The sequence below is a fragment of the Perognathus longimembris genome, chromosome 8, assembly GCF_023159225.1.
Source record: "Perognathus longimembris pacificus isolate PPM17 chromosome 8, ASM2315922v1, whole genome shotgun sequence".
Taxonomy (NCBI): Eukaryota; Metazoa; Chordata; class Mammalia; order Rodentia; family Heteromyidae; genus Perognathus; species Perognathus longimembris.
The window spans coordinates 57525682-57545657 of NC_063168.1; the positions used below are offsets into that span (position 1 = coordinate 57525682).

General features: G+C 44.8%; 1 protein-coding gene across 1 annotated transcript in view; it reads left to right on the forward strand.

Annotated features, from left to right (window-relative positions):
• Positions 1 to 19976, forward strand: part of Xdh (xanthine dehydrogenase) — a 55153-nt gene that overhangs the window by 24638 nt on the left and 10539 nt on the right. Inside the window, exons 14-29 of the mRNA XM_048353183.1 lie at positions 1239 to 1423; positions 3379 to 3553; positions 4314 to 4397; positions 6014 to 6183; positions 8625 to 8748; positions 10340 to 10459; positions 11205 to 11301; positions 12371 to 12495; positions 13022 to 13155; positions 13567 to 13654; positions 14672 to 14758; positions 16234 to 16425; positions 16648 to 16793; positions 17785 to 17866; positions 18271 to 18366; positions 19003 to 19131. Of these exons, the coding sequence (XP_048209140.1) occupies positions 1239 to 1423; positions 3379 to 3553; positions 4314 to 4397; positions 6014 to 6183; positions 8625 to 8748; positions 10340 to 10459; positions 11205 to 11301; positions 12371 to 12495; positions 13022 to 13155; positions 13567 to 13654; positions 14672 to 14758; positions 16234 to 16425; positions 16648 to 16793; positions 17785 to 17866; positions 18271 to 18366; positions 19003 to 19131 (2034 nt within the window). The remainder of the gene's footprint in view (positions 1 to 1238; positions 1424 to 3378; positions 3554 to 4313; positions 4398 to 6013; positions 6184 to 8624; positions 8749 to 10339; positions 10460 to 11204; positions 11302 to 12370; positions 12496 to 13021; positions 13156 to 13566; positions 13655 to 14671; positions 14759 to 16233; positions 16426 to 16647; positions 16794 to 17784; positions 17867 to 18270; positions 18367 to 19002; positions 19132 to 19976) is intronic.

Genomic DNA, 19976 nt, shown 5'->3' on the forward strand with positions numbered 1-19976 from the left:
TGGGTATTAACAAAGCCATCATGTCATAAAAGAAAGGCGATTTTAGGGCCCCTACTTGCAAAGCTTTCTCAAGAAAGGATGTTATCACCCGGGTACTGTCAGCTGGTGGCACCAGTGGAAATGTCATGAGGATGGGTTTGGCCTTGAGAGTGAGCATTTGGAACCTGTGCCCCAGAGCCAAGTTCAAGTGCTGGCCTCAGTGTCCTGGGGCCATGATGTCACCAGGAACCTTAGCTAGCTTAGTCAGCAGGGGAAGGCTTCCTGTCTCTGTCAGAGCAAGAGACTGTGGTAACCCTCACAATGTCCAGGCCCAGCGTGAGTACAGAACTCAGGAACAACCTGGCCCAGAAGGGCAGTCAGTGGTTGACCCTGGCATGTGATTCCCGCTGTCCTCTCCCCAGAGACAGGCTCAGGCTCAGGCCCAGGGGAGACATAGGCCCAAAGCACAAGCATGGTTGTCATCCCACAGTGGACTGACTCTCAGGAAGCAGGCTTTCTCAAAGTCACCGAGGGTCAAGTGGGAGGGACAAGCTGGAGGCCACCTGGGGAGGCTCAAGGGGGGAGGCTTCACCCTGTGCTCCATCTCCCTGTCACTGCTGGACAGGCCGCTCGGCCAAGGGAGGTCTCTCTGGGAGCTCTGGAAAGGCTGAGCGGGCTCTGATCCTGTGGGCCCCCTCCTGGAGGTATCCTTCCTTCTTCCTGATGCTTGCTCTGTGGAGACCAGCTGCCCCCCATTCAGCTTTCCTAGGAGAGAAATCCTGACCCTTTCTTCCTTCTGAAGATGCAAGCTGGGACCTCCCAAGTGCGTAGGCAGTTATGTCTTGTCTTTCATTCCAAACTATCACCCAGCTGATTCACTATGTTTTTATCACCTTCCTTTCCTCATTTTTCCTCTCTTCATCTTCCTTCCCCTCCACTCCTTGCTGCCTTTTCCCTTCCTCCCTCTCCCCTCCCATTTCCTCCTTCCCCTTCCTTCCCTCTCCACTCCTCCTCCTATTCCTTCATCTTATTTCATCTTTACTTCATCTCACTTTACCTTTCCTCCCCTTCTTCTCCTCTCCCCTCCCCTCCCTCCTTCATATTTCTTCACCTAATCTCATCTTCATTTTCACTCATCTCACTTCCCCTTTCCTCCCCTCCCTTCTCTTTCCCCCACAGTCCTGTTATTTCAGGCTGTCTCTCCATTGACAGCATTTGTGAGACAAGGCGAGGAACAGCATCTCCCTGTTCTTTTCCAGGGTGAGTTTTTCTCTGCATTCAAGCAGGCCTCCCGGAGGGAAGATGACATTGCCAAGGTGACCAGTGGCATGAGAGTCCTCTTCAAGCCAGGGACCACAAAAGTGCAGGAGCTGTCCCTCTGCTATGGGGGGATGTCCAACAGAACCATCTCAGCCCTCAAGACCACGCCAAAGCAGGTGTCCAAGTAAGAGATGACACAAAATGAAGCCACCATTGTCAGCGCCACAATGGCTACTAGAATAATACTGTGCTGCTAATGCTGTTGTTGCTGTTGCTGCTGCTCTTAGCCTTAGGCTGCTTCACTATTGTGAGTGGTACTAGTGGGAGGGGAGAAACAGAAGGGGAGGTCATTACTACTGGTGCAGTGATACAGGGACAGATGACCTTGTGGAAGGTGATGGCGTCCCACAGATTACAACAGAGATGAGCACTCCTAACCACCTGGTGTTTCAGTTCTGCCTTTTCTATACTTAGGTATGTTTAGATGTACAGATATTTATCATTGGGTTACAATCGCTCTGGTATTCAGTCCAGTGACCTGCTGCCCAGGTTTGTAGCCTATGTGTACTAAGCCACACCCACCATGCACCACATGGCCCAGGGAGTAGCTGTGGCATCTGGCTAGGTCATCTGATGGCACACCTCTCAGAGCAAGTCCCTGTTGTCGTGTCCCATGCTGCGGTGTTGCTGCTACTGTACAAGTGTCATCATTGCTAATGCTGCTGCTGGTTCCATGCTATTGCTACTACCACTGCTGTTGAACCTACAACCACTGTTGCTTTGCCATTCCTGCTGCTGCTGCTGCTGTTCATTCTTCTACACTGATTACTTCTGTGCCATCCTGCTCACTGCTGGTGTGCTTCTACTACTGTTATCATCATGATTGTGGTGTTCATGCTATTTCTGTTACCCCAGCAATCTTCTACCACAACTGTTACTCTTATTGATTCTAGAGTTACTAAACTCCTGCATGCTAGTAGCACAATTGTTCTGCTAGTATTATAACTGGTTTGATTGCTTTCACCACTGTTATTCCTCCTAACGCTATTACATGACTGCTATTATTATTGGAGCTTGATAGCATGTTATCATTAAGACTATGACTACTTCTCTCTCATCTATGATAACTATGACTATTATGGATACTTCTATTACTTCTTCTGGGTTTATAGTAATAGCATTACTGCTGCTAGTATGCTCGCTTCCATTGTTGATACCACTGCCTATGTTGCTATGAGTGAACCTGTTGCTATGACTACTGGTAGCAGTTGCTATGACTACTGGTAGTAGTATCCCTACCACCCATGTTATTACTGTTGCTACTTTCTAGTATTTCTAGTTAATGCTACTATGCTGCTGCTACTCTTGCTGCTCTTGATACTACTACTAGTATTTCTAGTATATTTGCAGTGTTTCCTGACTCTACTATTGCTAGTAGTGTTATTAGTCTTGGTTCCCCTAATACTGTTGCTTCTTGTGTTATTACTGTTACTCCTGCTTCTTCTGCCATCAGGCTTATTCCTATCCCTACTATTACTAGTAGGGTGGATATTGCTGCTTTTAGTACCATGGCTCCTGTTACTCTTACTACCAGTATTATACTGGCACTATTACTACTGCTAGTAGTACTATATAGCTATCACTACTTGTAGTACTAACCTTGCTGCTATGATTACCATAGCTATTATATGATGGCAGTTGTGCCAAGTGTGTCACTGGCATTACTCTGTGAAACTCAACAAAACCCATATAAGATGAAGATTGCTTACTTGCATTTTGGCTCCCTGGTTCCCATACTACAAGTTACTTAATCTCTTTGTGCCTCAGTTTTCTCAGTGATAAGAATGGGTACGTTTTCAATTCAGTAGAAATCATGAGTCATGTAAAGCACTTAGGACATTGCCTCACACATTGTAAGGACTCCATGGGTTTAAATATGACTATTTTTGCCATTTAAAAAATTGCCTGTACTCATAAAAATAAGGAACCTGAGGCTCAAGGAAGTGAAGCAACTTGCATCAAGTAATCTGGCTCTGAGATGCCATTTTGGAAAGGAAGTTTGCTTGAGCCTGAGGCCTTGCACCTGCTGGCTGGGTAGGAGGGAGCGGGCCGCACAGCCCACTGTCTCCTGTCTGGTAGGTTCTGGAATGAGGAGCTGCTGCAGGACGTGTGCGCGGGCCTGGCGGAGGAGCTGCACTTGGCGCCGGACGCCCCCGGCGGCATGGTGGAGTTCCGGCGCACCCTCACCCTCAGTTTCTTCTTCAAGTTCTACCTGACGGTGCTCCAGAAGCTGGGCAAGGAGCATCCCACAGACGTGAGTGCAGGGTGGCGAGGTGCACTCGCGTTATGGAAAGCTTACAAAATGCAGTATCGCATCTGAAAAGAAAACAAGTCTCAAGTTATGCCTACTCTTCAATCCCACTGCTAATGTTTTCATGTACCCCTCTGCTTTTTCCCTACATTTTTCCATCCAGCTGTCAGTCATAGGGTTTGTCTGCCCCATCTTTCTGAGTCTGTCTGTCCTTCCATCCATCCATCAATATGCCTATCATTTTGCTATCTTTTGGTCTGGGTATATCATTTTCTAAACAGATTTGGGAATGGTGCTACATAGAATTTTATGTTCCTCTTACTTTAGCTGAGGTTTTCTTGTGTCTTTCATATCATCTAATACTTTCTAGAGAACTGAGAAAGGCAAGAAAAACTTTTCCAGGAAGGCTAGGAGAAGGAAATGTCCATCAGAGGAAGGTGGGGGGAGGGGAGAGGTAGGGGAGAGATGGGGGAGAGGGAGAGAGCAAGAGCGAGCAAGCAGCACACATAAAATGCAGGGAAGAGTGTGAACCATTCAGTGCACATGCAGGGTCTGGAGATGGAGATGAGATGTACAGTTACTAAATACAAAGCTCTCCAAGCGTATGTTGAGATATTGAGAGACTCAGCCAATGTTCAAAAGGCAATAAAGTGAGGGCACAAGGGAATAAATCTTTCTTGTCACTTTTATCACTTGGGGATACCACAGGAGGATTCAATGGTGCAATGTAGTCATGGCCATCTCTGTTGTCTTGCCTCTGCAGAAGTGTGGCACACTGGACCCCACCTTCGCCAGTGCCACTCTGCTCTTTCAGAAAGACCCTCCAGCCAATGTCCAACTCTTCCAAGTGAGTACACAGGTGTGGGCTACCATTAGAGCCTTTACAGACACAACAGATTATTTGTGGCTGATCATTGATGGGTGACTAACTTGTGCATAGATGTACATAGAAGCTCTTTATTCTGTGCATAAATATCTAATGACAGATATGAGGAACATTTTAATATCAGTGTGACTATTTCTCCCTTGTTAGCCTAAATATCTCTTTTAGAGTTATAATCTTATCTGTAGAAAGAAAATATTCTTTCCATTTAATGATTCCTTATCCCTCTGTGGGACTAATGTGCAAATACTCAGATACACACCCATATGCATACACACACACACACACACACACACACACACACACACACACCCTTCTATCAACTGTAACTTCTGGACAAGAACTAGGTAAAGGGTCAACAACCTATTTTTCTGCAATAAAACTGTTTTGTGGGCCAGTCTCCATTACAACACTTCAATTCTATCATTGTAGCCAAAACAAGTGAAGGCAATATATGAATATATGAATGGAGTATGTTGTATTCTAGTAACTTCATTTACATAACCAAGCAGTGGCTGCTGCCAATGGTCACATCTGTAATCCTGGTTACTCAGGAGGCTGAGATCTGAGGATTGAGGTTTGAAGCCAGCCTGGGTAGGAAACTCCATGAGATTTTCTCCAATTAAGCATCCTCCCCCACCAAAAAAAAATCTCCAAAGGTGGCACTGTGACTCAAGTGGTAGAGTGCTAGCCTTGAGCAAAAAAGCTCAGGGACAGTACCTAGGTCCTGAGTTCAAGTCCCAGGACCAGCACCAAAACAAAAAAGTAAATAAGCAAAAACCAAAAAATGAAGTAATGGCCCAGATTTGGCCTAAAGGCCACAATTGGTCGGCTCCTGTTTGAACTCTGGGACATGACATCCTGGATTTGAATCCAAACCTGGTAATTTTTGCAGCTGTGTAACCTTGGACAAGTTTCATCATACATTATCTGTGCCTCATGGGTAAGTTCATAATGAATGAGACCTGTTTCATAGGATGGTTGAAAATCTGTGCATTATTTGGGGCTGGCCAAACAGCAGGAGTAGGAAGATCGCAGTCTGAAATTGGTCTGGGGGAAGTTAGAGACCCTATCTGAAAAATAAACCAAAAATAAAGGATTGAGGATGGTGCTTACGTGGTTGGGTGCTTGTCTAACGCTCTGAGTTCAAGTTCTAGCATCACCCACACACAGGTACGAAGTGGTTATATAGTTCTAAGAATATAGCGAATGCTCAATAAATATTAGACATCCTATTACTTTGAGAAACAAATGGAAAATAACTTCATTATAAAACATATCTTAAAATATTTAGGAAATACAGAAAGCATAAAGAATAAAATTAAAATCAGCCCAAATCCCAGATCCACAGGAAAATCATTATATTTTTGTTTACTTCTATTTTTCATATGCATATATTTTCTTGCATATTAGATACTTATTTTTATACAGAATTAGAATCATTGAACACACAAATACAGAATGTTTTATGTTGATTTTCTTGACTGTCTAGTGTGAACATTCTTGTCTTTTTATTAAAATTCTTCACGAGTCTGTTTTAATGGTTGTAGCTTAACTGGTAAGATACCATGTTGTTCCAGGAGGTGCCCAAGGATCAGTCCGAGGAGGACATGGTGGGCAGGCCCCTGCCCCACCTGGCTGCCAACATGCAGGCCTCCGGAGAGGCTGTGTACTGTGACGACATCCCTCGCTATGAAAATGAGCTGTGTGTCCGTCTGGTCACCAGCACCCGGGCCCATGCCAAGATTTTGTGAGTGTAGCCCCCCTGGGGGGAGCCGATGGTGGTCCAGCATGAGCTCACACACACACCCTGCTAGGTGCTAGAGATACGAAGATAACAAGGTTCCTCCAGGACTTCCTACCAGCCTAGAGAGTAAGACAGGAAATCATCCCAAACCACCATGGGAGAGAAGCAGGAAGTTAGGACTCCATGGCATCTTCAAATTGTTGGCTTATGGTTGGGTGCCATGAGGGAGATGTGGTGTTTAGTGTTTCTCACAAGCTAGTTCCAAGCATTTTACACATGGTAGCGGATTCAAGTTTGAGGCAGAAAGTCTCAGCTAGTTTAAGTCTCAATCAGAGACTTAGGACCAGGCTCAGCCACCTGTCCCTACCTGTCAATTTAAGAGCCAAGTGCTGGTTAATGGAAGAGGGAGGGGATTCAATTGAACACAGCCACATTGGGAGTACAAAAGGGTTTGGTGATCCTATTGGGGTACTGATAGGAACTTTAGGCTGAAGTATGGGAGGAATTAGGGGAAGGGGAGGAGAGCCCCGCAGAGTTAAAGAGTTCCAGTCACAAGGGACCTGTGGTCATAGATGGCAGACTGCAGCCACAGGTGGTCTAGCAGCTCATTGTCTGAGGGTGGGCCAGAGGGGGCTATGGAAAGGTGGTCAGGTTCTTCTTAGATTCTGAGATGGCTGCAAAGTGAAAGATCTCAGGGTGTTTGGATGTCATTACATTGGAATATCTGATGGCAGGTGGCATCTGGTCACAGCACAAAGAAGCCATCACCTTTGTTAATCCTGTCCTTCCATGAGTCCCAAAGTGACTGTTGGTAATGGAGAGCCTTAGGGAAATATCAAGGTTAAAGAGGCAGAGAGGGACCAAATGGAGTTCTAGGCCAGTGTTCCGGGCTGTCTTTCAGTACCTCATTTATTCCTGACAACAACCCCCAGAGACAGTTCCTATTATTAGGTCTCCATTCCAGCTGAGGAAACTAAGTCACATGCCACAGGCTGGTAAGTGGTAGAGTCCAAGTTTAAAGCTAAGTCCCGCTGGCCTCTGGATGTTCAAGCTAGACTATGAGTTTCAAAGCTGGAGGGTATTAGACACAGAGCCTCAGGGGAGAAAAGCAATCAGGAAAAACACTCCCTTAGGCCCTGTTACTTCTTATTAATTTTTTTCCCAGTCCTGGGGCTTGAACTCAGGTCTTGGGTACTGTCCCTGAGCTTCTTTTGCTCAAGACTAGCATTCTACCACTTGAGCCATAGTGCCACTTCTGGCTTTTTCTGTTTATGTGGTACTGAGGAATCGAGCCCAGGGCTTCATGCATGCTAGGTACTCTACACTAAGCCACATTCCCAGCCTTCTTTTTTCACTTCTGAGGAAGGTCTGACTTCAGACTCTGGGAATGGCAAGTGAGACATGGATAAAATCAATCAGATATTCAACAGTTTTCCAGGACCATGAAAAAGTGTTTCTGTTTGTTTGCCAGCTATGGGGCACATTCTTTTCTTTTTGTCCTTGCCTTGAGTCCATGTCAACAGCTACACACCAACACCCTCCACCCTAGCCACGTGTGGGCAGACACTTGAAGTTTCCATAGTCTGATCACGCATGGAAAGGTGCATGGTTGGGCAGAAGCCGAACTGTCTCTGGCATCTTCACAACTTAACCTCAACTCTACTCTAATTCCAGCTGTGTTGCTTTCTGGCTGAGTGACTTTGGACAAGCTACCTAACTCCCTTTGGGCTAGAGTTTTCCCACATGTAAAATGGAGACAATTGGCTTTTCTTTTGGCGGGGGTGAGGATTAAGTAAAAAATGGTTTCTTGGAGGCCAATTTCTGGATCTTTCCCTAAGATGAAGGGGCTCCCATAGGAAATATAGGGGGTACAGGGACTCCGTTCACAATTTATGCTGTTATGATGGATAACCTCTCCAGACATTCTCCTTTTGAGGCCTGCATCACCAGATTTTGTCTAGGATGCCCAGCTACACTGGGATAACACTGTTAATAAAGAGAGAGAAAGCTAGCTGTGTGTAGATGCTCAGTGCCATTGGATCAACAACATAGCAAAGACCCTTGTGTGCGGATTCAGAGTGGGAAATCACTGGTGAGGTGGAGTTTATTCAGAGTTCTCCAAAGAAAATGGTACCCCTAGGATCTGGCTTCTTTGCTTGTGTAGACCAAATAGCATTTTGCATAAGATCTATGGAGGCAGTGCTAGCTTATTCATTTTCAGAGCCCTATATTATGGTGCAGTGGCTGACACCTGATAGGCATTTAGTCAACATAGGCAGAATAGAACAGAAGTGAATTAAGACCTAATAGGAAAGAAGGTAGAGAAGGATAAGGGTGAAGGAAAGCTCAGTTTAATAAGGACAGGTCATCCAATCCACCTGATCCATCTGGGTCTCCTGCTTCAGATTTTCCTACCTGGGCTCTCACACATCTCATTCTTGCAGGTCCATAGACACTTCAGAAGCTAAGAAGGTGCCTGGGTTTGTGTGCTTTATCTCAGCTGCTGATATTCCTGGCAGCAACGTAACTGGAGTTTGTAATGATGAGACCATCTTTGCAGAAGATAAGGTAAATGGATTTGTTATACAAACTAAATGAAATAGATACTGAAGTTCTTAATTAGTGCTCATTGTTCCAAATCCCTAATCTTGAAAGATTATACATTTGCAAATGTTGTGGCTATCATCCAATTGGCCAATATGCAGGATGATCCATAAAGGGACAGAATGTTACTTGTTTATTTAATCAAAGATTGCTATTAGTACAAAGTAGGACAATTCAATGCAAAAATGACAGGAAAACAAGGCTAGTGAATGTATTGGAGTTAGCAACTGAATTCCTGGAGTGTAACATTAAGCTCCTTTATTGAGAGAAAATAAGTATTAAACTAACCAGAAAAGAGATAAAATACTGTTATGAATGTGCATCCATAACCTACTTGTATGGAAGTTCATCTATTGATTTGAATTATATGAAATTCTGCAAACAGTTTCCAGCCTTTAAGATAGTTGCTATAAAATCTTTATATTTTCCTGGTAAGATAGTTCCTAAAGGGTCATTGTACAATCCTTATATAGATCAATTGTTGCAAATTAGACATGAGTAGGTGCTGCTATGGAGCAAGTTCATTTGATTTTTGTGAAGCTGAGAGAAAGCTACAAATAAGAAATACAATGACTATATAAGGAATGAATCTTATAGAAAATCAAATAGTTTTTAAACTTCAAGAGCTCCCAGGAGTGTTGCTAGCATTTTGGTTAGTGAGAGTCAGCTAGACTGAAGCAAGTCAATACGGAATTAGCCAACTTAAGTCAATAATTCATTTGGGTCTTAAGAGATAATTATCAGACTTATATGCTAAGCATTGGTTGATATAATTAAACCTTGTATCCCAAAGTGATACATTTTTTTTGTTTATATATTGAGGTTATAGGATTAAAAGCATCCATGGATGGGATCATTAAGTTTTTATGTAACTGGATTATAAAAACAACAATTACTATTCTATAAATTAAATATACATATAGATATCATCAGGACCAACATTTGTAAATGACTTCTTTGGGGGTACCTATATGAAAGTATGAGACATGATTGTGGCTTTCAAGGATCTTTTGGTATAACTTGAGGAAAGAGCACATAAAAGAGAGTGGTGTGGTAGAAAGATGCTAAAACAGAGTCAAGGCCTAAAGGATCTGTAATCAGGCCTTAGAGCCTGGCCTGCCCAGTCTCCAGCTCTTCCTTCATACGAAGACAAGCAGTGTTAGAATAGAACAGAATTGACAAATACACTTTCTGTTTCCACAGCTCCCATTTTGCTTATGGCAGATATGTGTAACCAATGTCTACATTCCTCCTGTGTAGCTCCTTATCTACCACAACTGAAGTGCCAGACCTGGTCATATGAGATGAAATCACTGAGAACAGTCATCTCTATATCCTCTATTTATTCCCACCTCACTCCCTTTTTCTAAGCATTTATTAAGAGCCATATAATTTCAGTCAGTAGGATAGAGAAATGAAAAGACCCAGGACATTCCTAAAATGTGCTCTGATTGATTGTAGGGGCAGGAACTTCCTTGGCTCTTGCCAACTATCCATAGTAATTGCTTATTGAAGAGCTCCGTTATGTTCTTTAACAGCCTGTCTCTGCTCCTAGGTTACTTGTGTTGGACATGTCATTGGTGCTGTGGTCACTGACACCCCAGAACATGCACAGAGAGCTGCTCAAGGGGTGAAAATCACCTATGAAGACCTGCCAGCCATTATCACCATCGAGGTATGTAGGAGCAGCCTCTTGCATAAAGGAGTGAGCTCTGAAGACATATTTATTAGCATCCTCCACAACAGATGTGAGCAGCAAGTGGAGATTTGACTACAGATGGTCCCCAATTTACTCTGATTCTACTTAAATGGAATTTTGATTTTTCAAATTTGCAGTGGTGCAAAAGCCTACCCAACAGTAAGTTTTGCTCACTTTCAGTATGCTATTCAGTAAGTCACACAAGGCATTCCATCCTTTGTTTTAGTGGAGGGCTTGTGTTCGATGTTTTTGCCCATCTGTGGACTAATGGAAGTGTTCTGAGTATGCTTGCGTTAGATTAGGCTAAGCTATTATGTCCAGCAGGTTGGGCATGTTAAATACATTTTAACTCATGGTATTTGCGACATAGGACAGATTTACAAGGATGTAATCCAGCACAAGTAAGGAGAATCTGTAAGTAGAGTTAGATTCATAAACAGCTAAACTGAGCATCCCCCTACCCACATAAATTTTGGCTTCAGTTAGTTCCTTCTGAGATCCACTTTTTTTTCCCCCCTGAACATTTCCCAATGGTTCATCCACAAATGAAGAAATGGGAGGTATGATTCTCTGGGTTATAACAGGGAGCTTGCTTCAAATCATGAAACTCCTACAGAGTCATGTATGAGAAGGGAGGCAACAGTTTAATTCCCAATTACTTCTTGCATCCCTATCTTCCTCTCTCTGAAAACAACATCATTGGTTTCCTTTTCCCCCTCAGGATGCTATAAAGAACAACTCATTTTATAAACCTGAGCTGAAGATCGAGAAAGGAGACCTCAAGAAAGGGTTTTCAGAAGCAGATAATGTTGTCTCAGGTAGATCTGTGCCATGTCATGGCAGGAATGGGGTGACCCCTGTGGGTCAGTTAAATTCAAAAGACATATGTGGAGTCTTGGGGGCAGAGAAGTAATTGCCAAGCATTTGCCAATAGAGGATTCTGCTGACATTTGTAGCAAAACAGTGGCTGGGTGGCTGGGTTGGAGCCACTCTCACTTTTATCTCCACCCTTCTGTCCATAGGCTCAATGGGACTACACAATCCTAGAAAGATCACGTGCGCTGTTTTCTGATTTGGGAAAGAAGGGGAGAAAATGACTGAACTGTGGCCGATTGGAGGACTTCTAGGCCTTCAACCACACAGACTCCTTGTCTTTCCCTGCTGGCTGATGTTGCTTCTAGCCCATCTTCTATTGGCTTTCTTTTGTTTTGTTTTTTTCTGTTTTTTTTGGCCAGTCCTGGGCCTTGGACTCGGGCCTGAGCACTGTCCCTGGCTTCCTTTTGCTCAAGGCTAACACTCTGCCACTTGAGCCACAGCGCCACTTCTGGCTGTTTTCTGTATATGTGGTGCTGGGGAATCAAACCCAGGGCCTCATGTATAAGAGGCAAGCTCTCTTGCCACTAGGCCATATCCCCAGCCCTCTATTGGCTTTCTTTCCTGTCTATCCTCCCCACTCTCCTCTGGTCTGTCTCTGGCTGAGAAAATGGGTCCACTGCTCTTGGCCCTGGACAAGGCTGCTGATTAGCTCCTCTGTGACACTGTTTCTTTGGCATTGCTGAAGTCACTAGCAAGCCAACTAACTCCACAGAGTCTGATAGCTTTGGTCTTGGAAAATGATCTTATTTTTAAGCTTTTTAATCACATTGGTTGGTTTCTTCCTTTCCTTTTCTAAAGTTTTATGATCGTTTTAGAAAGCCATTATTTCCATTACCAAGAAGACTTGGTATCTGTGGGTTCAGTGCCATTCCGGTTTCTTTGTCAAGGGAAGGATGGGAGACGATATAGGACTTCCAGATAGTTCTAACTTGGGCCCCTTTGTGCCACAATCAGGGAACCAAGAGGCAGGTAGCTCATTGGCTCACAGTAGGGCTCTCATTGCTTCCCTAGGAGAGTTGTACATTGGTGGCCAAGAGCACTTCTACCTGGAGACTAACTGTACCATCGCAATCCCAAAAGGCGAGGCAGGGGAGATGGAGCTTTATGTGAGCACACAGAACACCATGAAGACCCAGGTTGGTGACCTTGGGCTAACTCAAGAGTACTGAGGCTGTGACTAGAGGCCTCCAAGAAGACCAGGAGAGCTGAGAGTAAATGAGAAGATGGAAGTCTGGGTGGGTCATGGAAGGGACTTGAATATATTGGACACGGTGCCAGACTCTGTCACCAGAGAGATATTATTGAACTTGTTATATAATGTTTTACTGCCTCAGTTTCCTTATCTGTTAAATGAAGTCTGGTAGGGTTTTATATCACTTAGATGAGTTTCAATATGAGAAACTCATCTAATATGCCATGAGTTTGGCTCTGGAAGTGTGCAACCATCTTGCCTCTCTGGTTACTGACAAGAGTTAGATAGCGTGTGTTCAGTCTGTAGTGATGAATAGGTGCTGGACTCCAGGACCACTCAGCTCTGGAAGGGGAGGGAATTACACCCCAGATACCCAAAATTCACAGCAGTAATTAGGCCCATGCATGCTGGGCAGCCCCGAGAAAAAGGCCAGAAGATATCCATCAGCGCAAGTTTTTGTCTTCCCATAGAGCTTTGTTGCAAAAATGTTGGGTGTTCCCAGCAACCGGATTGTAGTCCGAGTGAAGAGAATGGGAGGAGGCTTTGGAGGAAAGGAGACCCGGAGCACTGTGGTGACCACAGCCACGGCGTTGGCCGCATACAAGTGAGTTCCAAAACTTCTAGTGGGCTCTGCGAAGAGGAAGAAGGTCAACATTTGTCAGAATTTCTCCTTTTGGAAATCATTTTTCCCTTCTTAGAATTCTCACAGATTTCTATTTTTAGATCCCTTGGGAAAAGGGCTAGGGTCACATGCACCCCCTTCTTTGTATTCTGACCTATGGGCCTGCATCTCGCTCCCCTACGTGGCAGTGAGGGTCCTGCAAGGACTGGCCTCCCAGCCTGATGCTCTTTGTTTTGTCCCTCAGTGTCTGCAGAGTAAAGCAGCTCAGCATTGGTCTACTTGGTGAGCCAGGTAGAAAATGAAGGCTTTAGGGCCATTCACATCACTGAGCCTCACAGAGTTTAGGATTACTGAGGGCTCACAGGTTTCTAACCTTCTTGATTCTTCTCTTAGGACAGGCCGCCCTGTGCGTTGTATGCTGGACCGTGATGAGGACATGCTGATAACTGGAGGCAGACATCCCTTCCTGGCCAGATACAAGGTTGTAGACAGGAAGTGTCAGGGTGGGCAATGTCCTCTTGTAAGGACACTGGGGATAAGGGTCCAAAGAACCTTGGTGTTGCTCTTACTTGTTGCATAACTTTCTGTGGAAGGTCACAAAGAAATAGCAATATGAGAAACTCAAGTAGGCCATGAGTGATATAGAAAGGTGTACTAGAGATGGCTAGCAGGCCAACTCCCCAGAGATGTCAAGGTGATGCTCACGACTTCCATGGGCCTGCTGTTGTCTAATCTGATCTGTGGCCACTCAACAGAGCCCTGGTAATCCCATTGTCCAGGGCACTGATATGGGCAGGTTCACAGGAGTCACAATGACCCCTTAGCAGTTTAAATAACACTTCCCAGGGTTCTATGTAGGCACAGGCTGTTAGGTTGAGTATCCAGTCTGTCAGAGCACGTTCAGCAGCTATCCAAACCTCTCTCTGGAACAATTCCTTCTCTAGGTTTCTGTGGATGACCATTTCCTGTTCTGACCAGCACATGCTTTCTCTCTATGAATTAATACCACTTTACTTACAGGGCTCAGCCTTGTTCTGTAAACCAGGAGTCATCTTTCCTCACCAATTGGCCTTGACAATTCTCTTCACCTATTCTTACTTTGGGTCATGATTGAACTTCCTGAAGGGGTTTTCATTTCTTTGATTCCTAAAATCTGTGAGTCTAAAGGAAGTGGTTTGATCTTTTAGGGTCTTTGTATCTACATGTATAAAATAGTCTTTAAGGAGTTTTTACTAAAATATGGTCAAGGATGGATAGGTAGACATAGGCTGTTTGGGAGTAGAACTTTTTATTATCTATGGGCCAAAAGCTTTGAGGGGCCTATCTACCTGCTACAACCTGGTGATCTCTCAAGGTCACCTTTGTTTCATGGCCTGATGTCCTGATCTTGCTCTTTCCAGCAGGCAGCATAAGTGGGAAGGGAGGGTCACAGAGTGAGGGTGGTGTTAAGCAATCTCTCTCTCTCTCTCTCTCTCTCTCTCTCACTCACTCACATCAGGTTGGCTTTATGAAGAATGGGAAGATTGTGGCTTTGGAAGTGGATCACTTTAGCAATGCAGGGAACACCCAGGATCTTTCTCAAGGTGTAAGTAGGACCCACCCCTGCAATGCTGTTTATGTGTACGTCTGTATGTGTGTGTATGGGGGGGGAGAGGTAGCTGGAAGTCAGGTACATGTTCCACTGTCTGTTTCTCCCTAATTCTTGCCTACTGTTGCAAGAGTCTCCTAACTGGATCTTACCTTCAGTTTCTCATCCTAGGCTAATCTGTAAATCACAAGGATTGTTGTATGACTTCTCTGATTACAAAACCATCTTTCTTGTTTAATATATTTTGCCTAGCAAAATTTAAGTAGCAAATACTAGTTAAAATTTTTTTGTGTATGTGTATGTAAGGATGAATGTAGTATTGATTATGTCAACTATGTAGAATAGTTAAAATACAAACTTTAGACCAATTCAATTTAGTAGAACAAAGGAATCAGGCAACCCTTAGACTCAGAAGAGGTTCAGGGAGTTCAGCTTCACCATGTGGGTGGTGGCATTTGTGGGCAGAAGACAGAAGTGAGGTGTAGAAATAGTTTGATTGGTTAACGCTTGGCACTTGCTTCATTTCAACATGGTCCCATCCGTTGGCCATCTGTGAGTGACTGAAGCTTGAGTACTGTGTTTGGCTGAGACTCAACTATTTGTCCCCAAACCTCTATGAGACTTTCAGTAAGTTGGATTGCAACCTGCTACCTAAAGACTCAAATACAGAGAGGTCCTCAGGCTAAGTGTAGTCAATTTAATAATCCAGGTACTATAAAGGACAGCAGTTTTTTCAGAATCAGGAAAACTTTAAGTGGGCCTAGTAATAAGTGCATAAAAATGTTACAAATGAAAGACTAAAGTCAATGATTACCGTAAGGTGAGCATGTTATGTCAAGAAAGAGAAAGGGACTATGGGCATTGCTTAAGTGGTAAAGCAGTTGCCTAGCAAGCACAAGAACCCAGATGTCTATTGATTGGATTAAAATACAATTATATCAGGAGAGAGGTAGCTGGTATGTATTTGAGAAAGGGGAAGCAGGCAGGGATTGAATTCCCCTTTCCAACAGAGGAAAGACAATAGGAAATTCTGAAACTGAAAAAGACACAGCAATGTTAAAACATTTAAGGGTGCAGCTGATAAAGGAGTAGGCTATGAGAATGAAGGTTGTTTGTTTTCCTCACATGACCGACAGGGGTATTGGACTCTAAACTACTTGTAGCACATCTTCAATGGAAATAAAACTGAATCAACAGTGGAAAAATAAAAATCAACTATCATTTTTTTATAAGAATCAAGTGCCAGTTCTAACTAGCCATTTGGGAAGGGATCCACCAGAGGATCTAGATGAGAAGCTTCATAGGAATGCTAGGGACGGCTATTGCCATGCCTTGGGGCAGGTCTAATTTGGGCCCAGAGAACAGAAGTGAGCAGTGGGGTTGGGAGGTGGCAGGCCCTTGGAGTTTCTAGTTTGAGAAGCCAATGGAATCCATACACCATGTTCTCTCCATTCTGGTTTCCTCTGCTTCAGATAATGGAACGAACCCTACTGCACATGGACAACACCTACAACATCCCCAACATCCGAGGCACTGGGCGGATGTGCAAGACCAACCTGCCCTCTAACACGGCTTTCAGAGGTTTCGGGGGACCGCAAGGGATGCTCATTGCTGAATATTGGATGAGCGAAGTCGCAGTGACCTGTGGGCTGCCTGCGGAGGAAGTGAGCAGGGGAATTAGTTGGCATATGTCAGCGTAGGTTAGCCTACTTTGGGGGAAGAATGAATTTGCACCTTGGGTATCCTCCATGGTCCTAGAGGATGAGCAGGCACTGTTAAGAATGCTGGAAACTCATCTTTGGTGAACCTTCCCAACCGCCATCCATCACACCTACACCACCAGTCCCTTGCTACTAACATGGCTAAATGTCTCTCTCCTTGGGAAGGTGCGGAGAAAAAATATGTACAAAGAAGGGGACCTGACACACTACAACCAGAAGCTTGAGGGATTTACCTTGCCCAGGTGTTGGGACGAATGTTTGGCGAGCTCTCAGTACCATGTTCGGAGGAGAGAGGTGGACAAGTTCAACAAGTAAGTGACAAGCTTGAAGGAGCTCATGATCTGGTGCACTCTTGGGTTTTCTATTTTAGAGTGTCTCTGCTGCACCCCAGCTATGCAGCTTATAATTTAATGGGTAATTTATTGATAGTTCCCTTTCTTTAGATCTTGTAATGAGGCAGGGGGCTCAAACCTACACTCAGCATCCGTGGGCATCACTTGTGGTTTATCTTTACACCTTGTGTGCTTTCTGAGGACATTGCCTTATTGAGGGCATTGGTCCAGGACTGAGGACACTGAAGTTACATGCTTGCCTCTGACACTCATCTATGAACTTGATGTTGGCAGTCATCCTATCTCTGGAGTACACTTCAGTTTCATCATCTGCAGAATAGGGGTAATTATCCTGGCTCTGTGTTCTTTACAGAGTTAGGCAGATAAGCAAGTGTCAAGCACAGAGAAGGCGCCATTACCTTCCTGTCTACATCAAGGTCAGTCCAAGACTACTAGGGTGCACTGACCCCATGGTAATTCTGCTCAGGGAGGAAAAGTGAGTGTTCTTTGAAGACAAGATTCCTAGGTGATCACTATACCACTTGCATTGCAAATCCCAGAATCCAAATTCCCACCTCTTAACTTTTGTTTCCACTCTTGAACACTGCTCAGTTATGACAATTAGCTATATGGGTATAGCTTGTGTTCTGTTCTTTTTTTTTTTTTGCCAGTCCTGGGCCTTGAACTCAGGGCCTGAGCACTGTCCCTGGCTTCTTTTTGCTCAAGGCTAGCACTCTGCCACTTGAGCCACAGCGCCACTTCTGGCCATTTTCTATATATGTGGTGCTGGGGAATTGAACCCAGGGTTTCATGTATACGAGGCAAGCACTCTTGCCACTAGGCCATATTCCCAGCCCTGTTCTGTTCTATTTTGATACTGAGATGTTGACTAAAAACATATCCAACCAGACAAAAACATATAGAGAAAACATTACAAGAACATTCTTCTACCTACCCTCTCCCCTTCCAGGGAGAACTGCTGGAAAAAGAGAGGACTATGTATAATCCCCACCAAGTTTGGAATCAGCTTTACTGTTCCCTTTCTGAACCAGGTAATTTCTTTATAGAATGTTGTTGGGCTCCCATCTCTTGCCTTCCACTCAAGATATCTGAGCTAACGTTCTGGATTTTACCCTTTTGGACTCCAGGAGTGTGGATATCTACTCTGCTTTCTTATTCTGTTTCTTCATGTATAGTAGGATAACAACCTGGGGCCTGTCTCTGTGGTTGACCTACAGAGAGAAAGACAGGAAAGAAAGCACTTGGCAAACTATTGCAAGGCTATGGAATCAATGAAATTTATACAATATAATTTTTATTTGGGACATGTATCTAAAATGTTAATGACGGCTTTCTTTTTTTTTATCCTCCCCTAGGCTCCATACATTTGGTTCCAAGGCTTAAGCTAAGTTACGATTTACCAAGTGTTGTTCTTGATCTATTTCTCATTTCTTAGGGAGGAGCCCTGATTCATGTGTACACAGATGGCTCTGTGCTACTGACCCATGGGGGCACTGAAATGGGCCAAGGCTTGCACACCAAGATGGTCCAGGTGAGCTGCTTGGAGACCGGAGATGGCTCTTCAGCCCAGTGCTGTCTATTGGGAGGGAGCATGCTCTGAGAAGTTGAGCAGTGGTATGTGTCAGAAGAAGCAGCAGGCCTGGGACATGCTTCCCATGTGGTCTTGGATAACTCTTCACCCCTCTCAGCCTCAGTGTCCTCTCTGTGCAAGGAGATTGGTCAGGAAGGTTGCTGAGTTGCTTCCATCACCAGTGTTCTCAGGCTCCAGGGTTCTGGGTATAAGGTGGATACATGGTAAGGCAGCCATTTCCCCATACTGTGAGGCCCCTGATGAGGGAACTAGGATAAAGGCGCTGGATTGGAAATGGCATTTCTGCTTGGCTCCTGAGAAGTGGAGAGATTGGACTCTACTAAAGGCCAGCAATTGCTTCTTAAAAAGGCACTTTCAGTCACCAGGGGTTTACAAATGTTTTATCCAACCAAAGCACAAGATTAAAAGTTTCTTCAAATGCAGCCAGATGTGAGAACATCTCAGAATCCATAGGATTAGAGCTGACAAAATCGTTTTCTTGCCTTTAATGGGGAACCTAAACCTTATCTTGGGAAGAAGGCAGCCAAACCTCATGATAACCTCTTCCCTAAAGGGTGATGATGTCTCTTTTCACAGGTGGCCAGCCGAGCTCTCAAAATCCCCATCTCCAAGATTTATATCAGTGAGACAAGCACTAACACTGTGCCCAACACCTCTCCCACGGCTGCATCAGCCAGCGCCGACATCAACGGTCAGGCTGTTTATGTAAGGAGATGGTAGGAACGGAACGGGCACAGCTGGGGACCAGCGCAGGGTCTGAGCAGGGCTTTGTCTCTGCCATCCAGGAGGATTCTGTCCTTCCAAACACCAAGCTAAAAGAGAGTTGTGACTGTAATCACCATTCATCAAAGACTGAAAGGCAGAGCCCCGAGGAGGAGGGGGTGGGGGGCTGCATGGAAATCGAGGAGCTTTTGCAAAGGTGTACTTCCTTGTGTTGAGAATGGCCTCATGATCATGGTCTTAAATTAAAATGTGATTCTGAGATCAGCCAGTTAGAGCTCTTTGTTGTCTCTCAGACAACCAGCTTGATGAAACAAGGTAACTGCCTGAGAGTCTCTCTCAAGTCTCTCTGACATCTTAGGATCTGGGTCAGGAAGGCTCTTCAAACAAGGACCGGTGGGGCTGGGGATATGGCCTAGTGGCAAGAGTGCTTGCCTCGTATACATGAGGCCCTGGGTTCGATTCCCCAGCACCACATATACAGAAAATGGCCAGAAGTGGCGCTGTGGCTCAAGTGGCAGAGTGCTAGCCTTGAGCAAGAAGAAGCCAGGGACAGTGGTTAGGCCCTGAGTCCAAGCCCCAGGATTGGCCAAAAAAAAAACCCCAAAACAAACAAGGACCAGTGGTAGGCCACCGGCTGGGTTCCTTGGCTTCCCTCTGGACCCCAGTCATTCCTGGAGAGTATCGGAGCTGTCTGAGTGGCACCCTGGGCACAGTGTTGGCTAGCGGTGGCCTTTCCCAGGCTCTCAGGGTTTTACACATGGCCTTGGTATCATCTGGGCTGCGGAAACAGAGGACTGACATGTCTGGTGTGTGGTGGTGGGGTTCTT